This window comes from Hylobates moloch, unplaced genomic scaffold (assembly GCF_009828535.3).
Source record: "Hylobates moloch isolate HMO894 unplaced genomic scaffold, HMol_V3 SCAFFOLD_3, whole genome shotgun sequence".
Taxonomy (NCBI): domain Eukaryota; kingdom Metazoa; phylum Chordata; class Mammalia; order Primates; family Hylobatidae; genus Hylobates; species Hylobates moloch.
The window spans coordinates 91,596,587-91,612,003 of NW_026652278.1; the positions used below are offsets into that span (position 1 = coordinate 91,596,587).

At 45.3% G+C, this 15,417-nt stretch overlaps 1 protein-coding gene across 19 annotated transcripts in view; it reads left to right on the forward strand.

Annotated features, from left to right (window-relative positions):
* The window catches only part of PARD3 (par-3 family cell polarity regulator), a 716,537-nt gene extending 711,666 nt beyond the window's left edge, over nucleotides 1-4,871 (forward strand). For 11 of the 19 annotated variants that reach the window (XM_032143696.2, XM_032143715.2, XM_032143730.2 and 8 more), the window contains one exon: nucleotides 2,872-4,859. In XM_032143696.2, the coding sequence (XP_031999587.1) occupies nucleotides 2,872-3,265 (394 nt within the window). In that variant the 3' untranslated portion in view covers nucleotides 3,266-4,859. Of the gene's footprint in view, nucleotides 1-2,871 lie in introns of all 19 variants that reach the window. The other 8 variants (XM_032143706.2, XM_058436553.1, XM_032143743.2 and 5 more) reach the window with 1 other exon arrangement.
* The last annotated feature ends 10,546 nt before the right edge of the window (nucleotides 4,872-15,417 follow it).

A 15,417-nucleotide genomic window follows, 5' to 3' on the forward strand; every position in this document is an offset into this window, starting at 1 on the left:
CAGGAAGTAGAAGTTGCAGTGAGCCAAGATTGCACCACTGTACTCCACCCTGGGCAAAAGAGTGAGGCTGTGTCTCAAAAACAAAATAATTAAATTAAAAACAATTTTCTTCTTTGGTCAAAAAGATGCCTCCCTAAATCCACAGCCTTTTTTTCTTGTTTTCCTCTTTTAGAGATGAGGTCTCACTTTGTCACCCAGGCTGCAGTGCAGTGGTGCAATCACGGCTCACTGCAGCCTCGACCTCCTGGGCTCAAGCAATTCTCCCACCTCAGCCACCCAAGTTGCTGGGACTACAGGCACCCATCACCACACCTGGCTAATTTTTTCAAAACATTTTTTGTAGAGATGGGGTCTCACTATGTTACCCAGGCTGATCTCAAACTCCTGGCCTCAAACAGTCCTCCCACCTCATCCTCCTAAAGTTCTGAGATTACAGGCCTGAGCCACCACACCCAGGCTCAGAGCCTAATCTTTGAAGGCAGAGTGACTTTGTCTTCAAACTACTCCTCCGGGACCTATTAGTCAATCACTTACTGAGTGCGAGTCACTTTTCTAAGCACTTTACATGTGTTATTTCATTTCTTTCTCCCCACAACCTTTCAGGGTTAGAGATTATGCCTGTTTCATAGGTAAGGTAACTTGAGCCCAGTGAGCATAACTCGCCCAGTGTCACACAGCCAGGCGGTGGCAGGCTCAGGATTTGAATCTACATTGCTCTGAGCCTAAGCCACTCCCACCTTGCCTTGCTGCCTGGATGCCTGGTTTCCTAGTGCAGGAAACTCTTATTGTCTGTTTCCTTCCCTTGGTCTCTACAATTGGCCCATTTCTCATTCTCTCCTTAATCAAGAGCACATAGATACTGCTAACTTCCTTACGAAGGAATTGTGTGTGTGTGCGTTTGTGTGTGTCTGCGTGTGTGTGTGCGTGTGTGTGTGTCTGTTTGTCTTATGTGCATTTTACCCACATATCTTACTTCAGACCTCAGGGCAGTCTGCTTCCTTCTCTCTATACTGATTAATTTGAAGAAAACTTTAGCTACAAAAAATTCATTCTCCCACATTGTTGTAATTTCCATCCCTAACAAACCTTTAGTGAATTCTCCCTGTTTAAATGTAGAAAGACCGTGTCTTCCGGGGATGATGCAGAATCCACTTAGGGTGCACAGCTGCCGTAGAGCGAAGCCTGGGGCTCCATGAAGCTGGCGAGGAAGGGGGTTGGTGGATCTTAGTAGGCCAGGGATGAAAAAGAGGTGAAATGTCTGCAGCCTATTTCTGATTATCTTCAAACTGATAACTCATAAAGGAATCCCATTTTTGTTGCTGTAATATCAGTCACAAGTTCCTTGTTTTAATTAAAGTTTCACGATTAATGTCAAATCCCTGGTTTCATGCCGGCATTTTCCAACAGTCTTGTCTCTGGGCAGATTAATTTATGACTTTTTAAGTGAAGATAATCAGTGCTTTAGGCAAATAAACTATTCCATCACATCTAAGGATTCTTGCCTGGGCCGACTGTACAAACAGTGCAGTCTTCCGTTAAAAGAGACCCAGACAGACATGCTATGGAATACTCATCCAGTCATCGTCGTAGCCAGAGATGATGCTGGACATTACGGTCATTTTCCTTACTGAAAATGTTCCCAACTACATTTTAGGCCACATGGAGAATGGGTGCGTTTCACTCCAAACCATATTGATGCAATTGTGAATGTCCAAAAATGCAAATTGCATCATTCCTGCAGGAGATGCAGTGGCTTCCCAGACCTTCTTTTCCTTCCATGAAAGTCTTTGTGAACATTCAGCCGTGTTGTGTGTGTTGATGGAGAGGGCTGAGCAATACATACTGTTGCCAAATGATTTTCTTATTGATAAATGGAGCAATATATTTTGTTTCATTACTCAATTGTCTCTCCCCCTCTTCTATTTTCAAGGCAAAAAAATTAGGGCATGTCTTCCTTTCTGGCACAGAATTGTTTTACTTCATCATAGCCGATCTTATTGTAAATTCATAAAACCGTCTAGAGACTTGATAGTAAATTAAAGATGTTTCAAAACAATAATGTTTCCTGGAAATCACGCGCAACTCTGTTGCAGAAGTGGGAAGAATTTGAAATTTCTGATTTACTTGCCTATCCTGGGGCGACAGAAAGCAAGTTAAGTAGGTCACCCTGGCCATTGGTGAAGGTAAATGTATAAGAAAATAGTGCTTACTCTACAGACTTCCGGACTCTCCGTCCAATCTCGATGAGCAGGTATCCCGGAGATTGTAAGTTGCTGACATACACAACTCGAAAGCCAGAGCTTTAAGGGACTGCCTGTTGCATTTTTTATCATAAAGGAGTCTAGACTTAAATCTTTCATAACCGAACTCATACTGCAATCCATTACATGTACTTCATATTAGCTAGCGCTTCTGGCATTATGGTGGCAGCTGTGTAAAATATTTGTTGTGCTTGTTTAGAATTGAATTGTAATGTTCTAAGGTGAGCAATTATTCCTACCATGGAAGCTGCCAAACCTCTAATGCTTCTATACTTTGCCAGTGTGTCTAAATTGCAGGAGATATTGGTACCCTAAGCAGAACAGACACAACTTTCTCAGATACAGGAGGATGACCCTGTTTCTAAGTAGCTGCACAGTCTAGTTCTCTCTCCTGTTCACTCATTGTTAATTTAGTTGTCTAAGACTATGCAGTTGCTGAGGACAGTCATTTTTGAATTCTCCAGCCCCTATCACAGTGTCTGGCATGTGATGAGAGAACAGGAATATTTGCTGAAACGTGAAAATGCATATTCCATCCCATCGTGCCCCCTTTCCTCCCTCTCCCTCCTTCTTCCTACCCTCACACTAACCTTTGGGTTTTGCTTTCTAGGCAAAGCAGGAAAAATGCCAGCTCGGTCTCCCAGGACTCTTGGGAGCAGAACTACTCCCCTGGGGAAGGCTTCCAGAGTGCCAAAGAGAACCCCAGGTACTCCAGCTACCAAGGCTCCAGGAACGGCTACCTGGGAGGACACGGCTTCAACGCCAGGGTCATGCTGGAAACTCAGGAGCTCCTTCGCCAGGAACAGAGGCGGAAGGAGCAGCAGATGAAGAAGCAGCCTCCTTCCGAGGGGCCCAGCAACTATGACTCGTATAAGAAAGTCCAGGACCCCAGTTACGCCCCTCCCAAGGGGCCCTTCCGGCAAGACGTGCCCCCCTCCCCTTCTCAGGTTGCGAGGCTGAACAGACTTCAGACTCCTGAGAAAGGGAGGCCCTTCTATTCCTGAGTGCGCAAAGAACGGATGCTTCATGTCACGCAATAAAAGACATTTTTCCTATGAAGACTTGTATTTTGGGAGTTTTTTTAAAACCTCGATGGTACTATGGAGTATTTCTGTTGTTGGTATCAGTGCCTTTAAGCAGTGTAGGCAGAGAAATGGAAGGCCTTAATGTCTTTGCCACTATGTCTCAAGTGTCTGTTTCATGGAAGGATTTCCCACCCTGTGACAATCATCTGTTCGAGGCGTTCATATGCTCTGCGCCTCTCCACAGTACCAGGAATCTCGGCCTGACTCATGAGTTGTCCACGGCTTGGTTGTAACATCCCTGCACCACTTGGAGTGACAAATTCACCTGTAGTGGAGGATGACGTGCGGCCCTGTTTTTCCCTCTAAGTTCTCTTAGCTATGGGATGACATCTCAGCCTCTGGTGGAGGAAAAGTGGGCGACATACACCAAAAATTGGGGCTTTCTGGTACTTCACAGCACAGCCATTTGTCATACTTTGTCATCAGTGTGGTTTTCTCTTTCCTTTCTCAGCTCCTTGTGACGGGAGAGTCGGTCATCCTATTACAGAAGCTAAGCCATAGTCCAACATTGTTTGGTCACCATGGGGGTCCTTTTGTAACCGCCTTATAACTCAACATTACCAATAAAGTGATGATCCTAGTCTGCGTTTATACATACGCTTGTTCGCTACTGTTCCTGACACGTGGGTTGAGTCACCACAGCTCTGTGTGGGGAACGTGGGAGACAGGAGTGGCTCCTGCCGGGGGAAGCTGGGCCTGCCATTGGCCCTGTGTCTGTCATGAGGGGAGAGCTAAGAAAGAAATTCTCCTGGGAAGAGCTCATGGCCCAGTACATCCCAGTAATTATTTTAATTAGTTTTTGTTCTGACAGCTTGTCAGGAAGGGCACAGAATGGGACAGAGATAAACCAGACAGTCATTTTGATCTGCTCTCTACGGTTTTTCAAGTCAGAGGCAATTGATGCTTGTCTAACGCATCCACACACTGCATGTCTGACTGGCGATGCCACACTCCTAAGCAATTCTGCCATGAAACATAAAAGACAAAGGAAAAGCCATTACACATCACACAGAGAACATTTCTGGGTCCCACAGCGGCGGTGGCAGGAAGTTCACTCTTGCGTCAGTATTTGAGTGTGTGTGTGTCTCGGGGACCTCGGTGACTCCCATCTTCCTTCATCGTTCTGAACATCCTGTATTGTAAACCGTGGCTGGGGTGCTAAAGTGCCTGTGAATCCCGATGTGGAAAAAGCTGGAGGTGAAAGCTCAGCATACCATGTATTCACTTGAAAAACAGAAAAAAAGACATGTATGGATATACCTATTTTTTTTTATTGGCACATTGTATTTTTGTGTTGACTTGTTTTTAGAAATGATGTGTCCACACACATACCTGTGTCTCTTCTGCATTTCTGTGTCATGGTTCTGTTTCTTAATCATGTGCGGTGGTGTCTAAGTGGTATTACCAGTGTACGCGCAGTGACCTTGGATGACAGTGGCCCTTTCTCACAGCCTCCCCTGAGCTGTGAGAAACAGCTTTCTCTGTACATATGCGACTCCTAATAAAAGGCATATTTCTTCCTGTTCTTTTGGTGTCTCTGGTGTTCCTGGGCAACCTTGCCTAGCTGGGGTTTTTTAAAAGGTATATTAACAGATGTGATTTATATATATATATATATTTATATTTATATTTATATTTAGAGAAAGTTGGAAGTTTCCTCACATCTGAGGAAACTTTGCATGAAAGGGGGCAGGAGAACCCTGGGGCCCACTCTTGGATGAGGATGGAGAGGGGGACTCACTTGTCCCTTGGAAAAGATGGTCCCCATTATGACATCATTCTCACTCTTAGTCCATTAAGACAATATACAGTCTTATAGTTGGAAGTCTCAAAGTGGGAAGTTTGCAAACACAGGAACTGGTGGTTGATTGCATATTTGAGCACCTGAGGAGAGAGGGGAAGGGGAGAGAGAAGAACCTTCATGAGTCCACTGCAAGGCCCAGGCTGCCTAAAGAAGCCTGAGGAGTTCTGAATTGAAGGAGCCAGTACAGCTCAAACTAAATGAATGAAAAATTATGCAGAAAGCGACATGATATTCCCATGACTGCCCTTTGCACCCTTGGAATCATCCTAGCAAGCCAGATGTTTTGATTGAGTCCTGGCCTTGAGTCCTATGAGCCCAGAGAAAGGTCCAGATTCGCGTCCACTTCGAATACAAACCTGGTTCTTTTTCCCAAATTACAAAGTAAGGCTTTGCTATTTCTTTAAGAGGGACACCCACAAATATGTGTGTGGCGTTTTGAAGGCATAAAGGGTGCTATGTCCCTAGATATGTCTTGTGCACAGATACAGGAGATTTGGTCGCCACGCAAATGGCAGGCTTTGCGAGGACCTGTCAAAAATGCCCTCTTATGGAGCACCTAGCATCAGTGGGTTGTCATAGCAACCCTCATCCTGTCACTAAATCCAAATTCTGTCACCTCGAGATTAGGAATGAGGGGTGCGTGGCAAGCCGAGGCAATACCACCTCCTTGGTTCTTTCAAGCATGCCAGGTGTGGGAAGTGAAAAGGGAAGATGGACAGGTTTGTTCATTTTCTCCCTGAGCAGGAGGCCCATTGCTAATGCCAAAACACATGGCTTATTTGTCTCAACTGACAGCGGACAGCAGAGTAGGAGAGGCAATAATCGCATGTTGTGGGGACTCAAGTCACAAAGGGACCTGTGGGTTGAAACTGACAGTTTGAGCGGCACTGGGAAGAGAAGTAGGAATGGTCCACAGAGAAGTCAAAATAGGCTCTATGAAGCAATCTTGACTCAGCGGACCAGCCTCCTGGCTTCAGGACCTTTTGCTAAGACACAAGGGTATCCCCTGGGAGGGCTTGTCCCAAGGAGGAGCCGGCCCAGGTGCTGTCGAGATGGGCACTGGGATCTGCCCAGCAAAAACTGCAGGAAAGGGGAGCCAGGGAGACCCTGGAGCCCACTATCAGATGAGGATGGAGGTAGGGGAACTTACCTGTCCTTTGGAAAAGATGGTCTCCACTATGGCATCATTTCTACTCTTAGTCCATTAAGACAGTATATAGTCATTTGTATTAGAAATTATAAAAATAATACTGCATAGCATATCTATGTTATATGTAATTGAAGCACTGCCATCCACCTTCTCTGTGGTCAGACCGAGGGCAGCTCAAAGGTCAAAGTGTTAGGGTTCAATCACTTGGCGGTTCATGGTCCAATGACCACAGCCAAGGAGGAGTTCACCAAGGGTTTTATTATTGGCAACACGTGAGGAGGACGCCAGGGATAGTTCCCAAAAGCAGTACCTCCCTGAACGAGGTGAAAACAGCTTTTATTGGGCTGGTGAGCTGAGTCATCGTATGTCAAGCTTGTTCAATCTGCAGCCCAAGGGCCACATGTGGCCCGGGATGGCTTTGAATGTGGCCCAACACAAATTCGTAAACCTTCTTAAAATGTTATGAGGTGTTTTTTTGCGAATAAAAAAATTTTTCTTTTTAGCTCATCAGCTATCGTTTATGTTAGTGTATTTTATGTGTGGCCCAAGACAATTCTTCTTCCAACGTGGCCCAGGGAAGCCAAAAGATTGGCCACCCCTGTGAGGTGGAGTAAGGGGTGGTGCAGGGACAGTCATTGATCATGCTTCTACATCCTTCACATGGGTAGAAAATGGCAAATAAGTTCCTCCCTCGGCGGGGTGTTTAGTGCAGTAAAAAGAGTTCACCAAAGTTCCCTCCAACCAGGCACCTCTGGATCCAACTAGTTTTTATTTTGCTGGGTCTGGGCTGCTTCCTGGAACTTTTGTGAAGCAAGGAGAACTCAGGGTGCAACACTTACCAGTGGGCACTTTTCCACAGGCTCCCAGAAAACCCGGGGACCCTGGGTTACAAAAGCACCCCACAATTGACAGGGCTGTCCCAGAACACGCAGAGAGCAGGACCCCAACTTCTCTGGGTTTCTGCCAATGAAGTCCAATAGATCCAATGAGAGAGGGCAAACCCAGTGAATTTTCTGTTTTCATGGAGTTTGAAAAGAGGTGGAAAATAAGCAAACCACTTTGTCAGGAATCTTCTTTGTGATCATTGGCCGCAAGAAGTATCACAACGAGGAGACAGCGGGTGGGAGACCAGGCATCCCGGTGGCTTCTCTGTCCATGCCATTGCCCTTGTTTCACCCACATACGGCAGTCATCAAGAATGCTGCCCTGCTCTAGTATTTTTTATTAGAAAGTGCGCACATTTGCAATTTCTAATGTAGTTTTGCATATGTCATTCTATATTTCGTTATTTTAATGGGTTTCTTGTTTCATACGATGAGTCCTTAAAGCTCAGGTGTTTCTGAAACCAATCTAGGGTGAGGCAGGTAGTTCTTACTTTCTGGCTTTGTTTGCTAGTCATGGAAGAGTAAGTCATGAGGTTCAACTACCCGCCTCCAGGTACATTCCATTAGAAACGTCCTCCTTCCGATAGCACAGTGTACCATATATTTAAATGTCTAGTTAACAGTCAGCTTTTTTCTTCTGGGGTGGGGAGGAGGGAACAAAAATTACTTGGATAATGACGTGTCAGGTAAGGAGATAATCTTTTCTTCAGAGACAGGATATCATCTTAATAAGGCAGCTAATAAGAACGTTCACAGGTCAGAAAGTGAGAGTGACGGAGATGCTTTAATGGAAAACCACCTTCAGCTCTGAGTAATGATTAGATCACAAAAGCTGGTGGAACAAAATTGACTTTTTTAAAATGTGTCAGGGATGAGGGTTGTAATTCTGAACATAAGCTTTAAAGAATTTTTTTTAAACAAGAAACTGATATTCTGCTTTGGTGCTTATGGGGGAAAGGAAAGATTCTCATTGCATCCCACATAGAAGGATTTTTTTTTTCCCTTGAGACAGAGTCTTGCTTCCTTGCCCAGGCTGGAGTGCAGTGGTGCAATCTCAGCTCACTGCAACCTCAGCCTCTTAGATTCAAGTAATTCTCCTGCCTCAGCCTCCCAAGTAGCTGGGATTATGTGTGCACCACTACGCCTGGCTGATTTTTGTATTTTTAGTAAAGACGGGGTTTCACCATGTTGGCCAGGCTGGTCTCAAACTCCTGACCTCAGGCAATCTCCCTGCTTCAGCCTCCCAAAGTGCGGAGATTACAGGGGTGAGCCACCACACCCAGCTAGATGGGTTCTTGTCTCCAGAATTTAGCATCTTTCTCGCCAGCACGCATCCTTCTCCTCTCCTAGACTTTCATATTCCATTCAGCAAAGTAAAAGCCTATGGATGTCCTCTGTCCATAAATTTCGTTGCCTTCAGTTAAGCCCCATCATAAGCCCCATCACAGGGAATTTCACTTTCACACTTGATCTTAGCCAAAAAAGGCTAAGACGCGATAGGGAATTTCACGTTTAAAGAATTCCATTATGGATCCCCTAAGATCGAGAATCCTTTAATGAAGAAGATAACTGCTTTTTCTCATATTTTTTCCCCTTTCTGAGCTCCGATTTAAATCATCAGTTTTTATTTCCTGATTTGTATGTTTTTTAAGCACATTGTGTCTGTGCTGGCCTGCCCCACTCCGGATGGGTCTGTTTAACACTGGACATGGGAGTAGAGGGCAGGAGTCAAGGAACTGAGTCTTCCCACTGTGAAGCTGAACAATTCCTCATCTTTCCTGCTTAGCACTTACTTGCTCACAGGATCAATTAAATGTGTGAAAACACCTTTTTTCTGAATTGCACGGTGAACTGATGAGTCACCTCACACCGTTGCTGGCTTAGAAAAGCCATTTCGAGTTTGTTCCTAGATGCTGTGGATGCCTCTCGATGATCTGATCCCGCAGGGTGTCGGCAGCCTCAGCGGATCGTCTGCAGGAGGAAGGAGCGTGAGCAGGGGCCCTTCTTCGCTCCCTGGAGGCAGTCTCCCCGCTTGCAAGAAGCTTCCTTCTGAAACCGAGGTTTGGCTTCCATGAGGGATTTTATGATGCAAATATTTTAAGTACAACTTTGAAGGTTTTGCCATTAAAAACAGCTTCGCATGGCTCTGGGCCCAGCTGACTGCAAACTATGAGGGGGGAAGTGCCATAGATTGCTGGCAAGTGACAGAAGGAAAACAACACAAATTTCTAAACCAATCATGACCCGGGCTAATGATCTGGTTTCAGGGTTCAGTTCATATCTGACTTGCGTTTACCCAGCTCGAGTTGTCAGCAGCAACATATCCATTGCAGCCGTTTATGATGGGATTAAATGGGTAAAAACGTAGGCTGACAACCCTGAGATGGGTCAGATTAGGGCTGGCCAAAGAACGTGGGGTGCTTTGGAATATAGCAAACCTTTGAACTCGTAAAGCCTCAAAGTGAATTTGCTGTGCACATGCCCTGACTTGGAGCTCCATTTCCAAACTGCTTTAATTTTATCTGCTTGGCTTGACTTCTATCCAGGCTCAAGGGGCCCCCATTCCGGTCCCAGCAACCAAAGCATTCCCGCAAAATATGAACCCGCAAAGTCCACAAGCCGCTCCTGGCTTCTTACCTTTTTTTTTTTTGAGACGGAGTCTCGCTCTGTTGCCCAGGCTGGAGTGCAGTGGCGCAATCTCGGCTCACTGCAAGCTCCGCCTCCCGGGTTCACGCCATTCTCCTGCCTCAGCCTCTCCGAGTAGCTGGGACTACAGGCGTCCGCCACCACGCCCGGCTAATTTTTTGTATTTTTTAGTAGAGACAGGGTTTCACCGTGGTCTCGATCTCCTGACCTCGTGATCCGCCCGCCTCGGCCTCCCAAAGTGCTGGGATTACAAGCGTGAGCCACCGCGCCCGGCCGACTTCTTACCTTTTTTGATCGCTTTATTTGTGTAGCACTTTACAATTTGCAAAACATTCCCATCTTTTCTTCTTGAGTCCCCAAACCCTGGGAAGCAGGCTAGAGAAATGATAGTTCAATTTTACACATGAGGACACTGAGAAACCAAGAATTTGAGACTTGCCAGGTGATGAGTGGCTCAATCAGAACCCAAAACTCATTGTCCCAACTGTGACCCCTACTTGTGATACAAAGGTTTCATCAAATAAAAAGATTTTACTTTAGGCAATTTTAAATTCCTTACTTGATGGTCATTGTACATTTCGTTGATGGGAAAATAAGCACAACATAAGGTATAAACAATTGCAAAATTAGTAATCCTTTGAAAATTAATTTTATGGGTACAATGAAAGATTTAAACTTTTAATCCCAGCACTTTGGGAGGCCAAGCGGGAGGCCAAGAGTTTGAGACCAGCTTGGGCAACATAGCAAGACCCCCATCTCTACAAAAAGTAAAAAAGCATTAGCCAGGCACGGCAGCATGCACCTATAGGCCTAGCTACTTGGGAGGATGAGATGGGAGGTCTGGTTGAGCCCTGGAGTTCAAGGCTCCAGTGAGCTATGATCACACCATTGCACTCCAGCCTGGGCAACAGAGCAAGACCATGTCTTTAAACAATTTTTTTTTTTTTTTTTAATTTAAAGCTGGGCATGGTGATTCACACCTGTAATCCCAGCACTTTGGGAGGCCAAGGCAGATGGATCACTTGAGGTTAGGAGTTTGAAACCAGCCTGGTTAACATGATGAAACCCCGTCTCTACTAAAAAAAAAAAAAAAAAAAAACAACAACAACAACAAATCAGCTGGGTGTGGTGGCACATGCCTGCAATCCCACCTACTAGGGAGGCTAAGGCAAGAGAATCGCCTGAACCCAGGAGGTGGAGGTTGCAGTGAGCCAAGATCATGCCCCTGCATTCCAGCCTGTGCAACAGAACGAGACTCTAAAAAATTTTTTTAATTTAAAATATTTTATGAATTATAATACCATTTATATTATAAAATTACATATTATATATGTATGCAAACACATTATACACATATACATATAATGGTTCATTCACACTTCAGGCACTGGGTGTCATAAATTTGCAACGTTTACTGAAATAGACATTTTAGCCAGGCTTCCATGTGGATGTGCAGAGCCTCCCGGGCTCCCTTGCTGGTGACCACAGTTTCATGCTCTGCCTCCTCTGCTTCAGTGTTTAAGACCCTCAGACCAGAAGGGGTTCATTTCTAAGCCAGGTTTCAAGGTTGAGAAAAGGAAGAGTTAAGTGAAAATGTTGGAAACTGAGGAGGATCTGAAACATGAGGAAAGCAGGATGCTGCGGAACACAGAATGGCCACGACGAAACGCCAGTTCCTCACAGGCGGGCTTCTGTAGCAGATGCAAAAAAAAAGGCCTCGGATGCTAATCCAAAATAGAAAAGATCGCTGGGAGATGGTGAAACAATAACAATTTGCATTAAATCATCAGCTGCTTTCAGCACAGATGGGAAAAGCCTGTTACAAAATGTTGTAAGACATTTGCAGCGGGTTTCAAGCTGGACAGGCATTAAAAACATTCTTGAGCTTTTCATGTTGGGAATAAAAATGTAAATCATTTTTAGCGAGGATTTTTTTTTTACATACCATTTTGTCTTTGTATTTTATTTTATTTTATTTTGGGAAAGGAGACGACATAGTAATAGCCAAGGGGAAATGATCCATTTACAGAGTTGGATAGATAAAATTTATCTTCAAAGAGGTAGAATATTAATTATGCATACATAGAAACTTTGAGCTCTGAGACATTCCCAATGAAACGACGGCTTATTTCACTCAAGATCCTAATCAAGCACAGTTCCCGTATCTGAGAGAGAAACACTGCCAGTTGCTAACATGCCTACTTTTCTGGGTCAGTTTCAGAGCATGGAGGCAGAGTTGGGGAAGCCGACTAGGACTAGAGGGCCTCTCTCTGGAAGCTCTCTAGAACTGGCTAGCGGCTTTGGCCCTCAGGGCACAGGCGCTTCTCCTCCATGCGCCTTTAAATGGACTGCGGGGGCTGGAAGGCAGGAGCCAGGAGCTGAAGCAGCAGGCCCATCTCCCGTGATCCCACGCCCCTGGAGAAGAGACTAGACAGCCACAGACTCTCAGCGTCTGGAAGCACTGGCTGGCCTAGGGAAACGAGTTTCCAATAACTAATCCAGCTGAACGAGGCACTTCCCTTGGCTCTGGCTCTCCTTCCCGTAAGCCAGGAAATGTTCTCTCCATTCATTCGGGGATGGCTCATCAGGGACTTCTAATCTCGGACTGGTTACTCTGCAGACTATGCTGGTATCTTCTGCTCTGTATCCTAAGTCCTTTTAGTGGTTCCCTCCGGACTAATTGATACTCAGAGATATCCTGTGTGTGTGATTTGTTCAAGGTAATTGTAAGGCCACAAAGAAGCCAATATTGATTTTTTTTTAAGATGCCACCTTATGTGGCCTGAAATTTACTATGTAGAATATGCAGTCAGTTTAGGGAAAATAATTATCTCATATTCATTTACTCATTCATTCATTCATTCATTCATGGCTCCTGCTGTAGGCCAGGTGCCATGTATATGCTGGAAACTCACTAGGGAATAAACCAGTCTTACACTAACGGGGAATAGCCAGGCTGTGTAATGTTCAGACAGTGATGCTTGGTGCAGAGAAAATAAAGCAGGATTCAGGACTAGGATGTGAGAAGGAGCAGATGGGTTGGGGTTGGGGGATCCGTGTTGTATAAGACTAGGTTGCTTTCATTAGAGACTCTGGAGGGAATACTGGCAGGAGTGACATCGGTAGGAGTGGCCTGGGACACGTGGTGAACACGAGGCAGAAGGCGAGATAGTGAAGCAGTCAAGGAGCAGGGAGACCAGTGTGCTGGAGGACACCAAAATCATCATCAACAACAAATATGGTTGCAAGACCGCGATTCAAATGATAAAACCTTCACAGAATGCAAGCCTATGGGAGATGGTGAGAAGGAGTGAAATAACGCATGGTCTAATTACAGGCTTCGAGGGAGAAGGGGAGGCATTCCTGAGAAAGGACGAACGACAACCTGGAAGTGTCAACGGGAGTAAGAAAGACACCTGTCCCATTTCCAACCCCCAAATATGTGCTGGGGGAGCCTCCAGCAGCCACCACTGGGAAGGTGGCAAGCGTCAGTGAGGGCAAGAATAGAGTGGGGCTGCACAATCCCTGAGGGAGGTGAGACCACCTGGTCTTGGGCTTCCTTCTGACATCTGAAGCAGAAAGGGGTGTGGGGCAGGATGTGTCATGGGGTCTCTGAGGGGAGGCAGACGCTCAGCTCTAAACACTGCCCAACCGTAGGAGCTGAGGCAGGACTCACTGGGAGCATGTGGGCATTGTGCCTAGAGGTGGCTGTCATAGCTCCACCCATCATAGCAGCCCCAATTCCCAATCCCGCTTCCCTGCTGTGTGTTGGTGTGTTGATGATAGACATCACTCACTCACTCATTCATTCATTCGTTCATTCATTCATTCATTCATTCAGGGCCTACAATATACCAGACAATGTCTTCATCACTGGGCATTCAGTGGTGAACTAAAGACACCCTAGGCCAGGCGCAGTGGCTCACACCTTTCATTCCAGCACTTTGGGGGCTGAGGTGGGTGGATCACTTGAACTCAGAGTTTGAGACCAGCCTAGGTAACATGGTGAAACCCCATCTCCACAACTATAGCAACAACGAAGAGACCTTGATGTTCTCATAAAAATGACAGTCCAGAGGCAGGGGCAAACATTAATTAAGTAAACACACTACTAGATAGAGTACATTATGTTGTGACAAGAGCAGTGAAAACAGAGTTGCTGTGATGCAATAATAGGGAAAGGAGACATAATTAAGATGGGAGCCAGGTGCCGTGGCTCACACCTATAATCCCAGCGCTCTGGGAGGCCAAGGCCAGAGGATCACTTAGCCTGGGCAACATAGGGAGACCTCATCTCTACAAAAAAATTCAAAAATTAGTTAGGTGTGGTCATGTGTGCCTGTAGTCTTAGCTACTTGGGGGGCTGAGGCAAGAGAATCCCCTGAGCACAGGAAGTTAAGGCTGCAGTGAGCCATGATTGCGCCACTGCACTCCAGCCAGTGTGGCAGAACAAGACCCCGTCTCAAAAGAAGGAAAAAGAGACAGTGAAAGTTTGTGAGGAGTGATTTGTAAACTGAGTCTTGAAGGATTTGAAAATCCAACAAGAATTTGGCAATATATCAAGATCCCAAAAACTTGATCCCCTGTGACCCCAAGGTTTCATTTTCTAGAATATAGCTGATGAAACTCAAAAGGTAGACAGAGATTTATACCCAAAACTGTTAAACAATATTGTTTATAGGCCAGAAAAATTGGACGTAAACATCCCAAACTAAGGAAATGGCTAAGGAAATTATGGCATAGAATGTAGTAGTGTATTATAGCTATTAAAGTTAATGTTTATGAATAAATTCCACCAATATAGAAATATAGTCACAATATAATGTTCAATAAAAGATACTAAAATATCAAATTGTGCCTTCATCATGGCCACATATATATGCATGTATATGTGTAAATGTGTGTGTATAGATACATATGTGTGTTTATGTGTGTGTGTGTGTGTGTGTGTACAGAAAGGGAAGAAATAACCCCATTATTAACAAGTTATCACCTAGTGTTTGGATTATGTAGCAAAGCTGAATCGTTTTTCAGCTGCCATGGACACCCTCAGGTTAAAGGTCATGGAACCTGAGCCTGCCCTGATGACCCCAGCGTGCAACCTCATGCAGAACTTAAGTGTTCAGATGGAGGAGTGGGGACTGAATTAAGATGCAAACACCACATGGCAGGAGCCAGGATCCAATCGTGTCATCTGCAAACAGAGGCAATTTAATTTCCTCCTTTCCTATTTGGATGCTTTTGATTTATATTTTTTTCTTGCCTAATTGCTCTGGCTAGGTCTTCTAGTACTATGTTGGATACAAGTGTTGAGAGTGGGCACCTGAGTCTTGTTCCTGATCTTGTTAGAGTAGCAGATAGCCAGAAACGAGCAGCCCAGGGAACCCCCTGGGAAAAGAAGTCTTAGAGATGTTGCCCACTGGCAGTCAGCAAAAAGGACAAGATCACATCTGGTCTTGTGGTTGGGGCTCCTCCAGCCCTGAAGGGGATTTATCAAGCCCTAGCTGGAGGTAACCATGCTAAGGACTTTCCCCGTTGATGAGCACGTGCACTCCTCCAAAAACTCACTCTAGAATAGCCTTTTGCT